This window comes from Pleurodeles waltl, chromosome 3_1 (assembly GCF_031143425.1).
Source record: "Pleurodeles waltl isolate 20211129_DDA chromosome 3_1, aPleWal1.hap1.20221129, whole genome shotgun sequence".
Taxonomy (NCBI): Eukaryota; Metazoa; Chordata; class Amphibia; order Caudata; family Salamandridae; genus Pleurodeles; species Pleurodeles waltl.
This window is the reverse complement of record NC_090440.1, coordinates 424,479,754-424,503,302: the sequence shown is the minus strand read 5'-3', so window position 1 is coordinate 424,503,302 and position 23,549 is coordinate 424,479,754. Positions and strand designations below refer to the sequence as shown.

Sequence of the window (23,549 nt, the reverse complement as noted above, 5' to 3'; positions counted from 1 at the left end):
AGCTGTGCTGGGTATACCTGAATGTGTGTGTGCGTGAAAAACAGGGCCCAATGCAAAGCCCAGGGTGAAAAAGAGGTGCTGGAATAATGGTCTAGCCCGTCAAGTGAAAAGGCAGGACGTCTGGTAAACCAGCTTCTGAGCAGCCTCAAGCTCAGCCCCCCTCCCCTCAGGGAGAAGACCTCTCAGCCCTTGAGGGAACTGAGCCCCAGGAACTTGGGCCTTACACTACAGAGCTCCTAGGGCCTGGGGGACCCCCTAGGGAAGAGCTGTACCAGGGACAGAGGACCTGTCCCTATCTTAAAAGCCTAAGACAGCAAACTGATGACCAGGAAAAGGGAGATGTAAGTGGCTCCCACAGAACCTATTGGGAGGAGGGAGTCCTATATGATGAAGCCAGAGACCCCAAACCTGGTGCCACTAGAAAAGTGATAATGCCTTAGATTTATAGAGTTCCTGTTCACTTTGGCTAATGACATCCTCTTAGCTGGGCATCTTGGCCCGACCAAAACTTTGAGCAGGTTGGTACCTCACTTCTACTGGCCAGGTATGTCTCGGAAGGTGAAGGAGTTTTGTAACTCCTGTGTCATCTGTCACACCAGCGGCAAGACAGATGGCCACCCAAAGCCCCCTAATTCCACTTCCAGTGGTTGGGGTTCCCTTTAAAAGGGTAGCGGTTGACGTTGTTGCTCCCCTAGACCCTCCCACACCATCAGGGAACAGATTTATACTGGTGTTAGTGGACCATGCCACCAGGTCCCCTGAAGCTATACCCCTTACGATTACCACTGCTCCTGCAGTTGCTAGAGCCCTACTCAGTATCTTTACTAGAGTGGGCTTACCTAAGAGTTGGTATCAGAGGTAGTAACTTCATGTCTACTTACCTCAAGACCATGTGGAATGAATGTGGAGTGGCTTATAAGTTACCTACCCCATGTCACCCACAAGGAAATGGTTTATTTGAGAACTTCAACAGAAATATGAGGGGCATGATTGCAGGTCTGCCTGAAAAACTCAAAAGGAGATGAGATATCCTGTTATCATGCTTTATTTTCACCTACACATAAGTGCCACAGAAGGGGATAGGGTTTCCCCCCTTTTAACTTCTGTTTGGCCATCCTGTAAGGGGACCTCTGTGTCTAGTGAGAGAAGTCTGGGAGAGACCTCTGATATATCCCCAATAAGACATTGTGTAGTATGTGCTTGGCCTACATTCATGTTTGGATGAGTACATGGAAAAGCATCCAAAAACCTTGAGGCCAGGCAAGAGCTCAAGAAGCTCTGGTATGAACGATATTGTCTGCCATGGTGGAGTCCCATCCAAGGCTGAAGGTGTGGGTACTGGGGTCTGGGGCTCCCAGATTGGACCTTACCTTATCCTTGAAAAGGAGAGTGAGGTCACCTGTCTGGTTGATTTGGGCACTCCCAGGAACCATCACAGGATCATCTATGTGAACCACCTAAAGCTCTTCCATGACAGGGCTGTTGTGGCCATGCTGGTGGTCACTGATGAGTATTGGGGAGAAGAGAGTGAGCCTCTCCCTGACTTCCTCTCTCACAGCCCCAAAGATGGGTAAGTTGATGGAGTGGTGTTTTTAAACACCCTCGCTACCCAACAGCAAGCTGACTGCAGGCAAGTCCTACAGCAGTATGCTGAGCTCTTTTCCCTCACCCCTAGCCAGACTAACTGGTGTGCCCATGATTTGGACAGTGGTGACCATATGCTTGCCAAGAGTAACATCTGTATTAGATAGTGTGACCATGCGAAGGATAGCATCAGGACTGAAGTAAACAAGCTGCTAGATTTAGGGGTAATTGAGGCCTCTGACAGTCCCTAGGCCACCCCAGTGGTCTTAGTCCCAGAATCTTATTCTAAGGGAGGTAAACCAGAGCTGAAGTGTTGTGTGGACTGTAGAGGTCCCAAAGCTGTCACTAAGACAGATGCACACCCTATTCTAAGACAGACAAATTGACTGACAGGGTAGGGACAGCCACATTTCTCAGTATTTTTTATTAGACATCCGGGTACTGGCAGATTGGTCTGACCCCTGAAGCAAAAGAAAGCTCAGCATTTCCGACCCCAGATGGGCATTATCAGTTCACTGTTATGTCATTTGGTTTAAAGAATGCCCCTGCCATCTTCCAACGTTTTTTTTTTTTTTTTAACCTTTATTTATGCATTTTACAACTGTTACAGTAACAACACATTGTTGGGTTCTAATTTCACATAACCGTTAGGACACATTTTTAGTACTACTAAACTTAGCACATAATGCAGTTAATGAATAGGCTTCCATGACTAAGCCATTTCCATCACCCTGTAATGGATACTGCTCTGTGCCTGGATTAAAATTCTGTCCTAATTTTTCAGATTCACAAACTTTTTGATCTTATACTTTCGTGAACATTAATTTCTTACCAAAGAAGAGAACATTCATGGTAGAAATCATCTCTGTCAGAAGGCTCAGGGAGCATCAAGAGTTGTGAATTGTCTTCCATAAAAGAACAGGGATGCTCTATTGATGTTCCTCTTTTTAGGTAGAGCGTGCAAACACTCTGACCTGTTGTAATCTATCTGTGGGCTTTCAACCACGCCCACCGCACACCCATCACTATCACTGTGGGCTTCACTTTCAAAAATCCTTTGTTATCATTGGTAAATGCTTTACGTTTGTCCCTCCTTGGGGCAGTGGGGTTACTGCCTTGGACATCCACCTTGTTAAATGAATAACTGCACGATTGCCAATACGTTTGACTGCAAGCAAACTTATTTTTCCTTTTGTGTCTCTCCTTCGCGCTCTTGGCGGCCATGGCGCTTTGAATCTGCTCACTTATGTCAACTGTTTTACTTTTCATTTTCAATTTAAGTGGCAAGAAAAGACCAGTTAGAAATTTACAACATTAACAGCTCTAACTCAAGCAAATTCGAGACACATTGCATTGCAAATGCTTATTATTCTAAAGGTCCTGACGAAGCCTCACATGCATTTGAAGAGCAATAAGAATCCCTTTCTTTTAGCTCAGATGCCATGTTTACTTGGCTGAGGAAACAATGAATAATCTTCACATTCAAAGATCACTGAAGTTTTGTCTGGAAAGAACAACACCGTTCAGTTTCTTAACATTTTTAGTTTAGGTACAGGTTGTTTCACCCCAGGCAATAAAGTGACAAAGCCACCATTGCCAGGCGATTAATCGCCTGCATTTGATAACCTTTTGACTTTGGAGGAGTTTGATCGCCTGGAGTTAATGCTATGTTCAGCAGGCTAAAGTCAGCATCAATGTCTTTTTGGGGAAGCATTCCCATGACAGATATTTGTAATTAGCAACTTAGGTGTCTGATAACGTTTTACAAGCATTACTCTCTGGATGAAGCATATTTAGAAATGGGACTTTGGGACAGGAAGCGCGGTTTAATTTATAATTTTAAGCCTCATTGGCCATATGCTGTTTCCCCCTCCCACTTGTGGATTTTGTAATAGATTTCCACTTGGTTCGGAAGAAAAGAAAACTGGTTCGGAAGAAAAGAGAACAGAAAAGAGCAGGGCGCTGTAGGAAGAAAAATCCCATGATTAGATTACCGCACCTGCCTCATTCCTTCACGATAATTTCCCAGTCATCCCCTTGGAGAACCTAGAAAGTCACAAATAATGTGAAGATGAAAGGTGATGCAAGAGTCGGATGGGAAGGTAACACCAAAGGATTCTAGAGCAAGAGAGGTAAAACTCTTTTGCAGAGATTTCCTGGGAGAAAATTCCCAGTTGTGCCTCACTGCATATGCAATTTCCAAACCGTTGTTTGGAGGGAGAACAAAGACTAAGAGAGGCCGAATCACGAGGAAGGTATTTTCTTCTGTCTTCCACATACATACATAATTCTTGTAACAACAAAGGGGATATGTTCCCTGATGCAGACTGGCATTTTATTTAATAAACAATATCATATTTATTTCATCTACATATGATTAATTCCATAGTCACTTACTGCAGAATCATCTCTATACCAACACACATCAACACAAGCTAGTTCAGTTTCTAAAAACTTTACTCTGGAACCTTTCGTACCAGATGAAAAAGAGGACGCTGTCACAAACCAAAGCTAAGAATGGAGGTTATCCCGAATAGACATTGGAGAAAGCAGTTCAGAGAGCAGAATAATGTAGGCGGGAATTCTTATTGCTTCCCAAAACGGAAAACAGAGTGACACTGTTAAATTTATATGTTCATTGTAAACAAAGTACAGAACATTCTTTGGAAACATTGCAGTTGGAAGGGCTACTTAGGGGTATAATACCCCAATTCACCTGACAACATTAAAAAAGCCTCAACTTTGAAGGATAAATTGAGTGCAAGTTATTTTGAGGCACCTTGGAAAACTTGTGGTGTACAGTTGAACCCCCATATTGCATAAGCCTGAAGGCGAGCGGGTAGCAGAGCTTCATTTGTAAAAGAAATGGGTGGCGGTGCCCGAGGCTCTGCCCAGTACCCTGCAGCTGGTGATATTAAATGTTAGTGTGCCCAATATCAAGGGTGCTTAGTTGTGAATCCACCCCAGCCTCTTTAATCCACTACCAGACACTGCTGCCCCTTCATCTTGCTCTTGCAGGTTCCTGATTTCTCCCTTTGTGACGTTTTTCTGTCTTTCTCTTCCTCCATCTTTCCACTTTTTTTCCCCCTCTCTTTCGAAAAAATAAGTGCCGGTCCCCAAAAGTAAGGGGGAGTGGACCACTGGCTCAACTTCAGCACTGGCTGGTAGAGGACAGGAGGAAATGTATAAGGAGTTAATCAAAATTGAAGTGAGCTGTAGGTTCAGGGATTTCTCTATTTAATTTTGGGGGAACGGGGTTAAACAGGTGTTGGACTTTTGCTTATGCAGGGTCATCCCCAGTCTTTTTCGCCTCCTGCCTCCTATTTTTTTTCTGACATGTTGCTGTTGGCTTTTCAACTCTGAGCACTTTACCACTGCTAACCAGTGCTAAAGTGCATATGCTCTCCTGTTTAAATTGTATGTAAGTGGTTCATCCATGATTGGCATATTTGAATTACTAGTAAGTCCCTAGTAATGGGCACTAGAGGTGCCAGGGCCTGTAAATCAAATGCTACTAGTGGGCCTGCAGCACTGGTTGTGCCACCCACATAAGTAGCTCTGTAATCATGTCTCAGACCTGCCCCTGCAGTGTCTGTATGTGTATTTTTACACTGTAAATTCGACTTGGCAAGTGTACCCACTTGCCAGGCCTAAACCTTCCCTTTCCTTACATGTAAGGCACCCCTAAGGTAGGCCCTAGGTAGCCCCAAGGGCAGGGTGCAGTGTATGGATAAGGTAGGACATATAGTAATGTGGTTTATATGTCCTAACAGTGAAATACTGCCAATTTCGTTTTCACTGTTGCAAGGTCTGTCTCTCTCTCATAGGATAATATGGGGGCTACCTTTAAAAATGATTAAAGTGTAGATTCCCCTAGAGAGTAGATGGACCTGTGGAGTTTGGGATCCCTGAACTCACAATTTAAAGATACATCTTTTAGTAAAGTTGATTTTAAGATTGTGCGTTTGGAAATGCCACTTTTAGAAAGTGAGCATTTTCTTGCTTAAACCATTCTGTGACTCTGCCTGGTTTGTGGATTCCCTGTCTGGGTCAGTTTGACAGTTGGGTTGTTTTTCACCTCACACCAGACAGTGACACAAAGGGAGCTGGGGTGTGATCTGCATTTCCTGATTAGCCATCTCTGCTAGGAGGGAGGGGTGGAGTGGTCACTCTCATCTGAAAGGACTGTGCCTGCCTCTGACAATGCTGTCTCCAGCCCCCTGGTGTGTGTCTGAGGCCTTGCCTGGGCAAGGCAGGATTTCACAAGAAGGTGTGAGTCCCCTTTGAAGAAAGGTGACTTCAAAGACTAAAATGGGTATAAGAAGGGCACCCAAACTTACAAACTTTAGAAACACTTCTGGAATCAAGAGGAACCTCTGCCTGGAGAAGAGCTGATCGCTGAGGAACAAGTGCTGCCCTGCCTGTGACTGTGCTTTGTGGAGCTTTCCTGCAGTGCTGCTTCTGCCTGAGTAAGAGGGCAAAGACTGGACTTTGTGTGCCTTCCATCTTGAAGAAGAAATCTCCAAGGGCTTGATGTAGAGCTTGCCTCCTGTTGTTGAAGTCTCAGGGATAGCAAAGACTTCTTCCTGCCAGCACCTGGAGTCTCTGGAGAGACCCCTACTCTGCTCTGTGGTGCCCTTCCAGTTCCTGGGACCCTGAAAGGAGAGGCTGGCAGCCTAAGGACAAAAATACACGCACCGAGTGCCGTGCGGAGAAAAGATCGACGCGAATCCGATCGCGGCTGAGAAAACGACGCGACGCCGGCTCCGCAGCTGAGAAACGACGCCGCAGGAAACGCGACCGGAGAATCGACGCCCGGAGCAGGAGAAACGACGCGCAGCATCGCTGACGAAGGCTGAGAGATCGCAACCAGCGCCGCGGGACTTTCGGACCGTCGCGTGGCTGGCTTTTTCGACGCGCCTCGCCGTGCCGAGCTGTTTTCGACGCATATAACCGTGCAGGGTTACTTTCGACGCACACCGCCCGTGCGGGGTTATTTTTGACGCAAACCAGGTACATTTTCACGCTAGCAGCGCTAGTGTGGTGTTACAACTACCTAAAGACTCTTTTTATTTTAAACCGTTAAAAAATCATAACTTGACTTGTGTATGTTGGATTTTTGTCATTTTGGTCTTGTTTTGTCTAGATAAATATTTCCTATTTTTCTAAACTGGTGTTGTGTCATTTTGTAGTGTTTTCATTAAGTTACTGTGTGTGTTGGTACAAATACTTTACGCCCAGCACTCTGAGGTTAAGCCTACTGCTCTGCCAAGCTACCAAGGGGGTAAGCAGGGGTTAGCTGAGGGTGATTCTCTTTTATCCTAACTAGAGTGAGGGTCCTTGCTTGAACAGGGGGTAACCTGACTGTCAACCAAAGACCCCATTTCTAACATTGGTGACCAGCGGTCGGGATTGGACTTGTATTTGTACTTGACATACAGTAATTAAGTGTACACTACTGTTTTGATCTCAGACCACTACGTGACCACATACTACTTGTTTGGTGATCTTTTGATTTTTCTCTTAAGGACTCTTTTTATTCTACTTCCATGATTTTGCTGATCCCTTGACTGATTCTTTTTACTTCATTGGGAAATTATTTTTTTCTGCCTTTTGGAACTTTGCACTTGTGACCATCATGTCTCAATCTGGAGATGCAACAGCTGGAGCTGTGTTTGAAGTGGAGAAACTGAAGGAGTACTCAGTTGCTCAATTGAAACAGTTCCTTAAAGATCTTGACTGTCCCACTGAGAGCTCCACCAGGGAGGGGGAGCTGCAACAGGCACAGAGGGCCTGGGTGACAATCAAGAAGGCTGGAAGGCACACAGAGGAGGAGAATATGGGGGGGGGAAGTGCAGAGGATACACAGTGGTGTAGTGGAGGAACCTGTTACGCCTGGGGGGAGGGTCCCCAGGAGGGGTGGCAGGGTGTCACCCAAGGGTCTGACTCCTGAAGAGTTACAGGACAGACAGGCAGAGAGGAAGTACCAATGGGAGCTGAAAAAGCTCGATTGGGGGTTGGAAGAGTTGGAAGAAAGGAGGAGGAACTTAGAGATTAAAAAAATGATTTATGCTTACGAGCTTAAATTGAAAGAGCTGGAAGTCATGAGGGCTGAGTCCAGCTGGAATGGTGGCAGCAACAATTGTATATCCAGTGATGCTGCAGAAGTGCACATGCCCAGAGAGGTGGTGCCCTACTTGAAGGAGGGAGTTAACACACGCCAGGAGGTTCAGGGGTATGAGGTAGCTCCAGTGATGCACAGGGTCCCTGAGGTGGATTGGGGAACTGGCATGGGGAGTCATATTCCTACTGGTGGGAGGGACACTCTACTGACTCTAAGTGAGAGTGACAGGGAGAGGGGTTCCCCCCAGGTAGAAGTCCTGGTTATGGAGTGTGAAAACATCCCAGAAGAGTGTGGGTTGAGTGTCAGGGACAGTCAGGTACTGTCTCACCAGTCTCAGGAGGGTGATGTGGGGTGCTTTTTCAAAGCAGAGTCACTGGATGGTTGGGTGAAGGGTACTTTGGTTAATTCATGTGAGGGGCTGAGTGATGTAATTGCTGGAGAGCATATGTCTAGTCCTTATTTTCCAGAGCTATGCCAACACCAGGTGGAGTGTGAGTTCTCTGACCCCGGGGAGCTTACAATGGAGGCAGACTTCTGGGTGAGTACCAGAGAGTCTGAAGAGGCATTTGGGGGTGCTCCTGAGAGGAGTGGTCTAGGTAGTTCCCAACCAGGTGAGGTAGGGAAGGATTGTAGTGTCCCAGGTAGGTCCCAGTGTAGTGGGATGGGTGAGGGACCCCATGTCCAGTCTCAGAGGAGAGGGAATGGGGATGGGTTGAGGCCCAAGGTGCCCGAGATCCGGTCCCAGGTCCTGGAGGGTTCCCTGCGGGAACACCAGGAGGGGAGCCTAGCCTGTACCATAGGGCCATCTGTTGAGGGAGACCCCACAGTGTCAGGAGAACTTGGGGGGGCGGCTGTAGCCAGCGTCCCACCAGTTCTGGTGTCTGGCAGTACCACTCCTAGTGAGGGGGTGCAGAAGTCCAGACAGAGGGTTGAGAGGGGGTTGCGGACCCCAGTGGAGAACCTGGAGGGTCAGGGGTCAGCTCTGAGAGCAGAGCCCCCCATGAATGACCTTGGTAAGACCATTTCTGGGTTGGGGGGAATCCAGACTCTGTCAGATGGGCAGAGGTCAGGAGACCTGCGCCAGCCAGACTCTTGTGTGGCCCTTCGGGACAGTGTGTCCCTTGAGGGGGGTAAGTGTGCCCCCCTGGAAGTCCTGGTGTGCCAGGCAATGGTTCAACCGCAGGGTGGTGACTCTGGGTTGAAGGATCAGGTTCAGGGGGTAAACTCTGACCTGATGGGGGGTAAGTGTGCTCCCAAGGAAGTCCTGGTGTGCCAGGCAGTGGTTCAACCGCAGGGTGGTGACCCTGGGTTGGATGACCAGGTTCAGAGGGTAAACTCTGACCTGGTAGGGGGTAGGTATGCCCCCCAGGAAGTCCTGGTTTGCCAGGCAGTGATCCAGTCTGTGGGTACAGACCCTGGATTGGGAGGCCAGGTTAAGGGTGTCCCCCCTGACCTGGAGGAAGGGGCTACTGCTAACAGTGCCCCTACCATGTTGTCTTCTGGGGGGGGCACTCCTAGTTGGGTGGGTCAGGACCCCAGAAGAGAGGGCAGGGGGAGGGAAGCCTCACCCCTGGCCCTGGTCCAACCTGAAGGTACAGACCCCAGGTTGGAGGATCAGTTGCAGGTTAACATCCCTGCACTGGTGGAAGAATTGTGCAGGACTGCTTCTACAAGCACCCTGACAGTTTTTGACTCTGGGGGTGCCGCTTCTGCAGGGAGGGTACAGAGCCCCAGAGGGGGGGACCAGGGTCAGGTTGTCATCCCTGACCTGGTGGAAGAGAGAGTGGTCAAAGGGTGCCAGGCACCTGGGGCTACCGCCCCCCACTCTCCGCAGTCACAGTGGTTGGAGAGGCCTGAGGTCGGGCTCTCATCCCTGACAGTTGTCCGGGGCCACCGTGGCTTGCTGTCCTGGTGGACAGAGTTGCCCCTGGGGGGGGGACGAGAGTCACACCCCGGGGGTGGAGTGGGCAACACCACTGTGTTGGCCCTGGTGGTACTATCTGCCCATTGCAATTCATCTGTGAGCAAAGTAAAGTTAGGTGCTGCACAGATGGTGTCTGTAGATGTGGAGAAGGGTTCCCCATGGGTTAGCTTAGTGGGCCCTGAGAGTATGGACAGAGGGATCCAACTGGAGTCAGGAAGGCGTAGAACTGGAACATGCCCCTGCTGTTGTGGGCCTGGGTCCCTGTTCTATCGCCCCAATCAGGGAAGTACATCAAGGTATTGATTGTTCTCCCCTGGCTTTAGGCTGGTAGGGGGTCGTGTTGGACTTTTGCTTATGCAGGGTCATCCCCAGTCTTTTTCGCCTCCTGCCTCCTATTTTTTTTCTGACATGTTGCTGTTGGCTTTTCAACTCTGAGCACTTTACCACTGCTAACCAGTGCTAAAGTGCATATGCTCTCCTGTTTAAATTGTATGTAAGTGGTTCATCCATGATTGGCATATTTGAATTACTAGTAAGTCCCTAGTAATGGGCACTAGAGGTGCCAGGGCCTGTAAATCAAATGCTACTAGTGGGCCTGCAGCACTGGTTGTGCCACCCACATAAGTAGCTCTGTAATCATGTCTCAGACCTGCCCCTGCAGTGTCTGTATGTGTATTTTTACACTGTAAATTCGACTTGGCAAGTGTACCCACTTGCCAGGCCTAAACCTTCCCTTTCCTTACATGTAAGGCACCCCTAAGGTAGGCCCTAGGTAGCCCCAAGGGCAGGGTGCAGTGTATGGATAAGGTAGGACATATAGTAATGTGGTTTATATGTCCTAACAGTGAAATACTGCCAATTTCGTTTTCACTGTTGCAAGGTCTGTCTCTCTCTCATAGGATAATATGGGGGCTACCTTTAAAAATGATTAAAGTGTAGATTCCCCTAGAGAGTAGATGGACCTGTGGAGTTTGGGATCCCTGAACTCACAATTTAAAGATACATCTTTTAGTAAAGTTGATTTTAAGATTGTGCGTTTGGAAATGCCACTTTTAGAAAGTGAGCATTTTCTTGCTTAAACCATTCTGTGACTCTGCCTGGTTTGTGGATTCCCTGTCTGGGTCAGTTTGACAGTTGGGTTGTTTTTCACCTCACACCAGACAGTGACACAAAGGGAGCTGGGGTGTGATCTGCATTTCCTGATTAGCCATCTCTGCTAGGAGGGAGGGGTGGAGTGGTCACTCTCATCTGAAAGGACTGTGCCTGCCTCTGACAATGCTGTCTCCAGCCCCCTGGTGTGTGTCTGAGGCCTTGCCTGGGCAAGGCAGGATTTCACAAGAAGGTGTGAGTCCCCTTTGAAGAAAGGTGACTTCAAAGACTAAAATGGGTATAAGAAGGGCACCCAAACTTACAAACTTTAGAAACACTTCTGGAATCAAGAGGAACCTCTGCCTGGAGAAGAGCTGATCGCTGAGGAACAAGTGCTGCCCTGCCTGTGACTGTGCTTTGTGGAGCTTTCCTGCAGTGCTGCTTCTGCCTGAGTAAGAGGGCAAAGACTGGACTTTGTGTGCCTTCCATCTTGAAGAAGAAATCTCCAAGGGCTTGATGTAGAGCTTGCCTCCTGTTGTTGAAGTCTCAGGGATAGCAAAGACTTCTTCCTGCCAGCACCTGGAGTCTCTGGAGAGACCCCTACTCTGCTCTGTGGTGCCCTTCCAGTTCCTGGGACCCTGAAAGGAGAGGCTGGCAGCCTAAGGACAAAAATACACGCACCGAGTGCCGTGCGGAGAAAAGATCGACGCGAATCCGATCGCGGCTGAGAAAACGACGCGACGCCGGCTCCGCAGCTGAGAAACGACGCCGCAGGAAACGCGACCGGAGAATCGACGCCCGGAGCAGGAGAAACGACGCGCAGCATCGCTGACGAAGGCTGAGAGATCGCAACCAGCGCCGCGGGACTTTCGGACCGTCGCGTGGCTGGCTTTTTCGACGCGCCTCACCGTGCCGAGCTGTTTTCGACGCATATAACCGTGCAGGGTTACTTTCGACGCACACCGCCCGTGCGGGGTTATTTTTGACGCAAACCAGGTACATTTTCACGCTAGCAGCGCTAGTGTGGTGTTACAACTACCTAAAGACTCTTTTTATTTTAAACCGTTAAAAAATCATAACTTGACTTGTGTATGTTGGATTTTTGTCATTTTGGTCTTGTTTTGTCTAGATAAATATTTCCTATTTTTCTAAACTGGTGTTGTGTCATTTTGTAGTGTTTTCATTAAGTTACTGTGTGTGTTGGTACAAATACTTTACGCCCAGCACTCTGAGGTTAAGCCTACTGCTCTGCCAAGCTACCAAGGGGGTAAGCAGGGGTTAGCTGAGGGTGATTCTCTTTTATCCTAACTAGAGTGAGGGTCCTTGCTTGAACAGGGGGTAACCTGACTGTCAACCAAAGACCCAATTTCTAACAACAGGCCTCCGCCCAGGGTCCCCTGAGGGAATCTGATAGCTGAGACCTTCAAACTCCCCGAGGTTCCACATGCAGTGCTGTGCTTGCATGGCAGCACATGGAAGAGTTAATGGATTCCACAGGACAGGAGACCAAAGAAATATGTGGGATTACAGACCCTGGCTCAGTCCTACTACCCTGCTTTGCCAGCAAGTATTTCCAATATGTAGCGAAGGTAATTTCAAGGATCATCGGTCTGCTCCAGGATACCCTCGATTGGGCTCAGTGGCCTTGGGGGACTTTTCCAGTCAGCAACGTATCAGTGGCATGCCTGCAGGGGAAAGGGTGGGGCTGGGATGGGTGGGAGGGGGAATTAATTTACAGGTATTACTTGAGCACAGAGTAAACATGCCTCACCAGTACCCAATATTATTTTGTTTTCGTTGCCACGCAATGTTAGAATGCAGTGACAATTCACCTGCCATTTTAACTTGAATGTTGGGCAGGCTGCTTTGGGGAAGGGAAGATTCTGTCTTGGCGTTGCTGTGTCCTTGTTTCCGCTCCTGCCTTCTGCACAAGCCCCCCTTTAGTGCTGGTGGCGCCCGGTTCGACAGTCTTTTTTGGTGCCCCCAAGCCCTTCTCTATGTATTCCCTCACTACCATTCTCCAACAGTACACCTCATCTCTCCATAGCCTCTCTCTGACATATATTTCATTTTCTTTATAGCGCTACTCTTAGTTCACCCACTCTCAGTTCTGTGATCTGCATGGTACACATTCTTTGCAGCAGGCACGTTAACCGCCTATGCTACTTTGAGTCAAAACTTCCACTAGACAACATTCCAATCTCTCACCAGTAGGAACATTGAATTAATCACCAGAGTTATCTTGACATTTTTATTGTTGCCTGAAAACTACTGGACACACAGGAAGTTCACATGCTTTTAAACCAATAGTTATTTTTAAACACAGCACCCCCCACCAAAGTCAGTGACCGGTGCGGCTGCACTGATTGCAATGCCCTAAAGCTGGCCCTGCTTGTGCTTGCCGGTGGTCTGTTGAAGCTCTCCTATCAGTGCCACATAGTCTCTGGTATGCATGCAAGAGTGTTTCATAGATGAACACTCACAAGCCAGCGTTTCTACTCTCCCCTTTCTTAGTCCAAGATACATTTTACATTCTTTGTAAATTTTACCCTCACTTGTTAGCGAAATGCCTTGTACCACTTTTAAAATAGAAAAATTTAACTTGTCTGACCTGCCTTACTGCTTTTACAATTACTTACTTATGAGCATGTTTGCTTGTCTGGGGCTGGCTTTCTGAGCGAAGCTGTTCAATGGAATTTATAACAGCCCATGCCAGACTGCTGAATTTTTGGTTTAAAAAATCTGGAGTCTCCCTCCTGAATCAGGTCTATTGGAATTTATGCTTTATGATTTATCTTGTTATAAATTGAATAAAAGTTTAGTAGTAATAAGGCTCCCTCTAGAGCACTCACCCCAGAGGCTTCATTTATTCAGATTGTCCAGCACAAGTGGGATATTAAAACTCAGATCCTAAGGAGAGCCTCTTTGGGGAGGAAGGTGGGTCGCATGTGAATCTATGAAAGATACAAATACTGGAGAACTACACTTACAGGTAGGTAGCTTATTTTCTTGTCATTAATATGCAGCATGTAAACAGAAACAATTCCATATGCTAGCTATGTTAGTTCAATACCATCAAGCATTGGTAGTTTGATAAATTCTAATACTGAATTTATCAGGTATAAATTCACTTTCCAGGAGGAGAACTTCAGGTGGGAGGATCAAAAACAAAAAAGAATGCGAGGCTCAGGAGCCCAATAATGGTAAAAAACAGTGTCCAGTATGCGATAGTTATATATTAATACAAAGTGTATAAATATGCGCTTCTGGGTGGTGGGGAGTACATCAGCAAATGTAAAATACCTTAATATTGGCACCTTGTTTTTAATATAGCACTAAATATCACACATTTGCCATTACTAAGCGCTGTAAATAAGAGATGTTACAATTATTCAGTGTAAGGTACTCATAGTAATAAGAAGCTTAGTTTATGAAATTGCGAAAGTAATTGGGTTTTAAACTTCTATAGTAACTTAAAAAGTTTAAATCTTGAATAAGCCAAACTTGAATTTTACAACAACTCGCACTCAGGGGGTGAATAATTGACTTTAAAGAGAAATAATAAAAGTAACCAGCTGCCAGAAGATGGCAGCAACAGGACACTCAAATTAATGTTAGCAACACAACCGAAGTAAGGGGAACTGTAGTTTTGCATACGCGAATGTTGTGATGATAACATGAGTGGAACGGAAGGAGTAGCTATTATATTATCTGTTGATATAATAATATTAATTATTAACTGAGATACAGTGCTGAATAGCTCTGGGGAAACATCTGCATTGCTTCTGTGAATATAACGTATCGTATGTATGTGGAGGATGGGTGCACAGCGGGAGGTTTATGAGCAAGCATCTGTGAAAACTGTTTGAAACGGCATCTCACGTTAATCACTGGTAATTCATGATGGTTGTTATAAATACGTGATGTTTTCGATAAATTATCGTTGACGAAGCTACCGCGTTGGAAGCGAAACAGTTTTGCAAAAGAAGAAGCCAATGCGATTGTGCCTTTTAAAGTACGAGATGAGCAGAAGGGCGTGGTTACGCTTTTAAATAGCACCGCACAGTATTAATAATGCATTTAAAAAGGGAATAGCACTTTTTTTTTGCCACTTCCAGGACGCACATAATGGTTCGCAGGTTGCGCGGAGGGTTATTCCATTAGCTAGGGCACAGAACACAGAAGAAAGTTGCCTGGCTCAATTAAAATGCAGTCTCACAGCCAGATTATTGTCCAAGGATCTTGTACCTCGTGGGCGGAAAGGCTCAAGCAGCGAAGTGAGAACAGGTGCACCCACGTTGTTAAGAACGCAACGAGTCGCACATAAAGTCGTGAATTGAATTCGCTTCTCCGCAGGGAGCCAGTGTAGATTCTGAACCTGATTTGATACCGAGTGGGTTCTCGGCAGGTGACTTACCAGACGTGCAGCAAGCAGACTGTACAGTCTTTCCTTAACACACTTAGATACAAAATGTTAAAATAATCTAGCAGCAAAATGATCGAGGCTTGCATAATTTTCCTCTGAGCAGACAGAAAGAAGAAGCCGAAGTTTTTCTTTAGGCTTCTGAGCACACCAAAACAACATGATGTCACCAGTTTTATTTTTTGGTTCAAAGGACACCTTGTTGTCAACCCAGACTATCAAATTCTTGGCTGCTGGTTTAGGAGCTGGAGGCTGACCCAGTGCCTTAGACCACCAGAGAGGCCCTCACCTCAGAGAATGTTTGCCGAGGGTAAAAACCTCTGTTTTTACTTTAATTTAACTTTAGAAAATGTAAGTTCATCCACTGCGCCGCTGCAGTCATAAGATTCCTGAAGTGAGAGGAGGCCCCCTTCTCAGGTGTTGACAGTGGCCGAATCAATTGTCGTCAGCATATGAGATCCAAGACAGACCAAAAGATTCTAAAATATCCATAACACAGATGTTAAAAAGCGTAGGTCCTAATGCAGAACTTTGGGGGCCCAAACTCTAGTTGACGCTTAGTGGAGGAGAACGGTGGGGCTATCACTTGAAAGGCATGAACATTCAAAAAAGACCTATGACAGGCAAGAGCATTGTCATGAATCCCAGTCTCATTCTGTTCAACAAAACCTTATGGGATTCTGTGTCACAAGCAGCACTTAGGTCTAATTAAATCAAAGCCGCTGACCCTCCCATGTTCACAGTCTGGCAAAAGCCAGTTGAGATGGGTGTAAAAATGATGTTCTTCCAGTTATTTCACTGTTAAATCTGGCATCCTTGGTGTGGTTTCCCCCTGACATTTTGCCTTCAGACTTCTTGTTTTTGCCGATTTCGTTTTTGCTGGTCTGAGGATTCGGCACACTTTACCACTGCTAGCCAGTGTTAAAGTGCTTGTGCTCTTTCCCTAAAAGATGGTAACATTGGCATATACCCAATTGGCATGTTTAATTTACCTAAATGTCCGTAGCAAAGTGCACTTACCTGTGCCCAGTGTCTGTAATTAAATTATACTAGTGAGCCTGCAGCACTGATTGTGCCACCCACTTAAGTAGAGAGTATGTCTCAGGCCTGCTATTGCAGACCCTGTGTAAGCAGTTTTGAACTGCCATTTCGACCTGGTAAAATAACCCCATTACCCAGCTGAAACCTTCCTTTTTAATACATATAAGTCACCCTTCGGATAGGCCCAAGAGAGCCCAGAGGAAAGGGTGCAATGTGATCAAACAGTAGGACATGTACTTTTTTATGTTATATGTCCTGGTGGTGAAAAACTCTTCAATTTGTTTTTTACCACTGCAAGGCAATCTCCCGCTAGGTTAACATTGGAATCACCTTATTACACTTTATAAGAGTAATTTCCAAATGGAAAGAGATCACCCCTTCACGTTTGGTGTCTCTGGAACCACAATAGAGTACCCTAACTTATGGTGAAGTCAGAGTTTGAATTGCAATTCTGAAAATGCCACTTGTTGGCATTTTCTTGCCTTACCCATTTGGTGCCTGCAGCCTGTATCTGGTTACATGAATGGGTGTAGTTGCCAGTTGGGCTTTGTGTATTCCTACTAGACAGCCACACAATGGGAGCTTAGGTAGGACTTGAAAGCCAACCTGGGCAGGATGGGAGGGAGGAGCTGTTAACAACCTCACTTACACCTGAAGAGATTGTGTCCTCTCCCCACACACAGGACTGCATACCCCCTGTAGTTAGTCTGGAGCCAGTGCAAGGAGGGCAGAACATCTCTGCACTTCAAAGGCATGCCTTTGAAGTCTCCCCCAAAGACACCAGTGGGTATAAGAACAGGACAATGGCAACCTTGATGATGAAGCCAAAGCTCCACATCGCAGCTTCACGGCTTATTGGAACTAATGCATCGCCTCGGCTGCACAACGCATCCCGACAACGACCTTCACATTGTAAGCCCTGTTGATAGGATCCTCTACAAGAACGCAACAGGAAATTACACCGCAGCCTCGCCTCATCTCAGAACCAATGCATCGCATGGAGTATGCAATGCATCTGCGCCTCAGATCCACGCAACGCTCAGCAAACGGGATTTAGGTACTGTACTCAGCTTGCCTAACTGGGTCCCTGGAGCCGGCCCGCTCTTCATTGCGGTCTGCCTGAACTTTTGACATTGTCCCGGTCCGGGGTGACCAGATATCCCTTGTTGGTACTTCTTGCTTTTAAGCGCTATTCCACAGTTTATTCCTTAAAAAATAATGTCAAGGTATGGTCAGTGGATTTTTGTCATTTTGGTCTTGTTTTATTAAATTAAGTTCCATTTTTGTAACCTAGTGTGAGATCCTTTTTGTGTGACGTTTTCACAGTTTTACTGTTTGAAGTGTTGCACAAATACTTTACACATTGCCTTCAAGTTAAGCCTGACTGCTTTGTGCCAAGCTACTAGACAGTGATCACAGGTTGATTTGGGGTTTGCCTGTGCCTTACCCTGACAAGAATTGTGGGTGCTGGTTGACCAGGGCTGACACCACAGTCCACCAACAACCCAGTTTTTCAAATTCACTAATTAATTATTAATAACATTCTCCAAAACTTTCATCATAAATGGCAAAAGAGAAATAAGCTGATAGTTTTCAGGCAGCATATGGTCTAAACTGTTTGTTTTTTTCAGGGGAGAGATCACCGTCGCTTGTTTCCAGCAGTAGAGGACCACTGCATTCAAAATGGAGTGATTTAGAAGTCTTACAAAATTCAGAAAAAATACAGATTCTGAATTTTTTGTAGTATCAGCCCTCGCTGGGTCCCCTGGTGAACCAGATTTAACTTTTGAGACAGTAGTCTGAAGGCTCTCTAAATCCAAACGCTCAATCATTTCTAATCTGGTGTTGGAAGGGAGCTTCTGTTTCAGCTGGGAGATGGCATAAGGCGAGAGTCATCCCTGGAAAAATTTGAGGTGATGTATTTTCCTTTTTTTTTTTTTTTACAAAGTAGTCTGCAAGCAAGCAACTTTAGTTGTCTTCATTAAGCCTTCAACAATAGCAAAATTTTATTTTGCTGAGTTGTGGCTTCCCTCAATTTTCACACCACAAAAGTTACAATACGCCTTTTCACTCATTTTATGATAGTTTTTTTCACTAGTTTCTAAATAAACTTTTTTAACATTAGAGTTGTGTGCTTTCAGCCACATTTGTTAAAGCACTCTACCTCTTTTGCTCAAATAAATGATTGTTATACCACGGGGTAGATGCTTTATTTTTCTGCTTATCCCCCTTTCATGAATGAGTGTGTCCAGGGCCGAGACAATCCAGGAATGGATGCTCATCACCACATCTTCTATATTCGCCTCAGACCGGTTTATTTCGTTTTTAGCAAATTACAGAAGTTAGTTTTCTTCAATGTATACCATTATTTACTTACACCCGATCCACACCTCATCTGCTGAGAGATGGACCCCACTACTGCAGCTGGAATAGTTAATTGGAGCTCCCTGCAGAGAGCAAATGAAAACGCACGTTTCACAGCTGGAAGCCAAACAAGGCTATGAGGAGCAACAGCCGGGCAGAATCCAACTTCTGTGACGTCTGGCATAGCAAGGTGTTCAGCGCGGTCGGTGAAAGACGGGGCCTCGGAGACTGCTTTACTGCGGACAATTTCTCCTCCTGCATCTAATAAGGCTCGAACGGACTTTCAGTTCAGCCCTTGTTGCAAGTGTCAAGACTGTCGTACTTCCTACACGAGCTCGTAAGACACTAAAGGAGCATACCGCCTGATTGCAGAAACTCAGGGTCAGGCACTAAATGCTTCCTGGACCACTGTGCGCATGCTCTGTTATGGTATCAACCACTGACGCATATATCGACCTAGCTCTCCGTGCTCAAGCATAGCTTCATAAGCAGGGGGAAATTCAGAGCTCTGGTCGTCAGGAAAACGTTTGTGAGTGGTGGAGCAATTCCTCTATCTCAAAAAGACATAAATCTGCCTCATTATGAGTCCTGGACCCAGTAACTCAGGGTCTTCCGGTCCCTCAACAGGCAGCTAGAGGGTAACATGTAGGTGCGATAAATTAGTATGATGCACTCTGACATCATTGGCTTGTTTTTGAAGCACGTTTTGCTTTTGCTGCCAGCCACACAGTTTGTGCACTCTTTAAAACTACCACAGCGTCCTCTGCCTTAAAGGCCTCTCTTATCCTTGTCTGCTTGTTTGGTGTTGTCCATCCTGGTTCCCCTGACCTGATTACCGATTCTGCAGCCATAGGCTTCAGAGACACATATGGCCCAATACATCCAGATCCCATTGGGCCCAGGTGGCTTCTGGATGTTTCCAGGCTCAGTCTTACAGATCAAGGTAAGGATATGCCAGGTCTCTTAGACCTAGGGTCCAGAGTCACTTCTTCTTTACCCAGACCCTAATGCTACTGCATATAGATGATATGGAGATCAATAAAGTGTTGAGCATATTTCCTCTCATGTTCTAAGAAAAAAATCCTTCTCTCACCTGTTGTCCTTGGTATATGCCATTAGAAGCTATGGATCCTGGTGCATTTAATGCTCTGTGGATTGCCTTCACTGTCTGAGACATGCAAATCTTCAGCACTTGTGTCACGAGCCTATTTCCTGAATACTAGCCCAGTGAGAAGAAAACATTTCTGGGGCCCATTGTTCCTTTATGCAGCCGCAAACTTCCCTGTTTCCTCTTCCAGTTCCCTCGGTTTGAGGAGAAGAGACTGGATGCTTTAGTATTGCAACTTGGCTGTGGGTCAGAGTAACCATCAGTGGTGATTTTGGGTGGTGTGTTGGGGCTAAGAAGGAGGTTCATAGTTGGGATTAGAGGTGATGCAAGGAATGTTTTTCTTTCTGGTTTCCGGTAAAGGATGCCAAATGCAAAGGTGCTTTGCCTTTGCAACACCAGTGTGCTGTGGATTTTGTTGGCTATCACAGTTTGCACTCTTTTTGCGTCCTTGCTTTAATATCGTATTCCCTAGCTTGGGTAGAACTTTAGTTGCTTACTTCTCTCTGTTCTTCTCCTTCCGCTTCTCCCTAGAAGCAGCTGTTTGCAAGTTACTTCTTTCCTACTTATGGCTAATCTCACAAAGAGTACCGATAAGTACTCTTTATTAATGAAGTGCTTTCCTTCTACATGTTTGTATAGATGTATTTATATATTTTTGCAAATCTACTCTTTCTTTCTTCTCTGTTAGGCTTTTGGATTTTTGTTTCTAACTTCTAAATCCAAGACACGCAAGTTTTATTTCTCACAGCCCCCTTCTGGCTTATACAAACTAAAAATTGAATAAGAAAATGCTACCGTGGTATTCCTAGTAATCTAGAAGTAATTCCTAGAGTTTACCAACACTTTTTGTATCTTGTGTTGTGTGTTCCTTAGCAGAATGTGTATGTTCATTCATGGAGCTTAGAGACCCAGCCACATGTCGCTGATGAGGAGTTATGAAGCTGAAATTGGTCCAGGGTTGGTTATCTTAAGCAAAGGGCCTGGAGTTAGGCCTAGATATTCCAAGTAGTTTAGGAAGGTTATGAAACCCATTTCCGTCCTCTCTTGTTGTCTTATTCTTGCTCCCCTTGGGTGTCTGCCACAATGTAGATTGCAGGAGCCTAACCTTACTTGTCCTCTCTGCTGCGTTTGGTACTGTACATCATCTGCTGCTTCACTGGAGACTGCTTACATTGGCAGGGGTAGAGGAATTCCTACTGGCATGCTTTAGATCACTTTTGTCTGATCATTTAACAACCATTAGGCTCAATTAATTTGTCTCAATCTAAATTGCATGTGATTGCTGGATCGGCTAGTGCTCCAGTCACCTTGTCTATTTCATGTCAGCCTGTGCTCCCTATTAAACGTAATTATGATTGTAGTTTGTGCCACACACGGGTCCCTAGAACAATAAATTATTGTTCCAATCAGTGCAGAAATCTAGTAGTATGGGTAGCAGATATTGAGGCCTTGGTGCATAGTTGCTGGTTGCAGCTGATACAGAATGAAACTGACACCTAGGGGCTCTTAGAGAGAACACAAAAGACATGGATGTTGCTATACTTCCTCAGCCTGAACGTCACTCACAGGAGATGTGTTCAGAATGAGCATCCAATTGTATCCCTATTTTTTCTTTTCAGTGCCTTAACATATTTTTTCGTTGTAATACCTTATGTAACTTTCTAATGTTACACATGCAATGTAATTAGTTTATTAGAGCATGAATCGCTTACTGTGCTGGGACTCCAAACATTGGCTTCTAAAGCAGTTTTCTGGCAGCAAAACAGGTGCCAGTTCCTTCATGAGCTCTCTTAACTCCTGTAAACATCGTCACCACGAATGTTTGACTCTCGTCATTATTCTCTATACTCCATATTGGCGATGAGAAGGCCCTATCACCAATCATCTCCGGCAGGATAACTATCCGCTTGAGAGATTACCACTAGCATACTGAGCGCCATCTAATGATCCAGGTGCCGTGCAATCACCAAAGCTGGATCACAGCTTGGCAACCACATCTCTTCTATGTGGTTCCTCTGTAAACTAGTTGATGACAGCCAAGCAGGAGGAGAATGTCTCCTGAACTTTACGTCACACCATCTGATGGTAAGCTCTGGTGGCTTTATTGTGAGTGCTGCCAGTTCTGGTTCAGTTGTTGTTGGCTAGAGTTCGTCTTATTTCATGTTCACAGCGTAATTTGCCGGCAAATTGGAGTGGCCATATTTCAGCTTTTAACATTTACTTGGTCTTTGCTTCATTCATGAGTCTTTGTCAATGTGGCCACCTCAGCACATGATTCATAGCAACTATGTTAAGTTAGTCCAATTTGTAGCAGCACTTCAACCTTGATAGAGATATTGTTCCATGTCAGGGGTATCACGTGGACAGTTTTGCATGCTGGACATATTGTTATTCCTAGAGATTTCTCGCTTTTTTGTTGAGGGACAGCCCTCTATCCTTACCAGCCATGCTATTCTATGCTGCTCAAGTGTATCCACAAACTGAAAATTGTATCTGTTTTAATGTTTTGACCTTATTACCTCTTCTGCTCAGTATCCAAATATTTGTAAAATACTGCTTGAATTCTGACTTTCACATTTATCTTCCTTTATATTTGGAGTTCAGTTTAACCTAATTTTTTTCCTTCTCCAAAATGGCTACGCCCCGGGCTACAGGGCTCTGTTAGTCCATCTGCACTAAGTGATTGGCCTTCTAGTTCACATGCACTTCAAAGTTAGATGAAAATTAAGGGAGCTGAAGAGAGAAGACTGTGTGGAACATATGGGTCAGTGCATGAGTGCACGATAGTGCCTTGTTCTGTTTCACGAATCATGATTGCTTTTAAACAGATGCTTCTGGTCCAGCCCCTAGCAGCGACTGAAATCTCATGCATCGCTAATGGACTAGGAGTGCTGATGTCACTATGTATAGCAGCTTATATGACGTGGACTATAAACTTGAGCCTGAAATGGACAGACTGCCTACATCTAAGAGTTTCTCTCCAGTTTGAACGGTTGTCATTACATGATATGTTGGTATATTGGAGAAGAGTTGCTTTCCTGTATAAATGCCATTTAACAAGGGCCTATATAATTTGTGGTGTAGATAAGAATTTTTGTGTGAGATGACTTTTTTTCTTGGGCATTCTGTGTTCCACCCTGTGGCTGCAGTCATCCGCCAGTGAATCCTAGGCTGTGTCACATGCAAAGGACCCAGCTAAGGGAGGGGGTGTGTTCACGTAAAATGTGCTTGTTCATCACATTGACACAGTCTTTTGTCATGATAAGTATATATTCTTAGCACCAGTTCTTGAACTAGTGTTGTTACTGTGCATGTTGAAATACAGCAACCAGCAATGCTCACCTTACCCCATACCTCATTTTCTCTTTATTTAAAGATGTACCCAACTCGGTATGTGTTCACTGGAGTGGAGACCAGAACCTCGCCCTGTATTTACTGCTCAGATCTCCCAAGGAGAAAACTGGTATAGTATTTGCGAGATATATTTATTCTGTTGTTTGCTTACTGTTTAGCATATGCTTTATAGTAGTGCCATGTTTTCAGATAACAGCGTCTTTCTATTCAGTGTATGCTCTTCAAGCTCCAGTTGTCAAGAGTTTGTAATTCCCTCAAGAGTAAAATATAGGCACAAGACAGTAGTTTCTTTTATATTAGTTTTCTTGCAATTCGTATTTTTTCTTTTTACCAGTTTTATGTTTATTTCACTTGGCATTATCATTTTTATCTGGATTTATATGTACTCTGACATTGATTTAATTTCTTTTCTAAACATTTTGTTTCTTTTTTTGTGTCACTAACAAAAGAAAAACAGACTTTTCTTCTATATACTGAATAATATTTATGATTATAGGTGGACACCGTGAATTTACCCTCTGTTTCTGCTTGTTTACTT

General features: G+C 45.4%; 1 protein-coding gene across 4 annotated transcripts in view; it reads left to right on the top strand.

Moving 5' to 3' along the window:
- Nucleotides 1-23,549, top strand: part of WDR93 (WD repeat domain 93) — a 360,263-nt gene that overhangs the window by 166,977 nt on the left and 169,737 nt on the right. For all 4 annotated transcript variants that reach the window (XM_069222687.1, XM_069222684.1, XM_069222685.1 and 1 more), the window contains exon 11: nt 23,034-23,120. In XM_069222687.1, the coding sequence (XP_069078788.1) occupies nt 23,034-23,120 (87 nt within the window). The remainder of the gene's footprint in view (nt 1-23,033; nt 23,121-23,549) is intronic.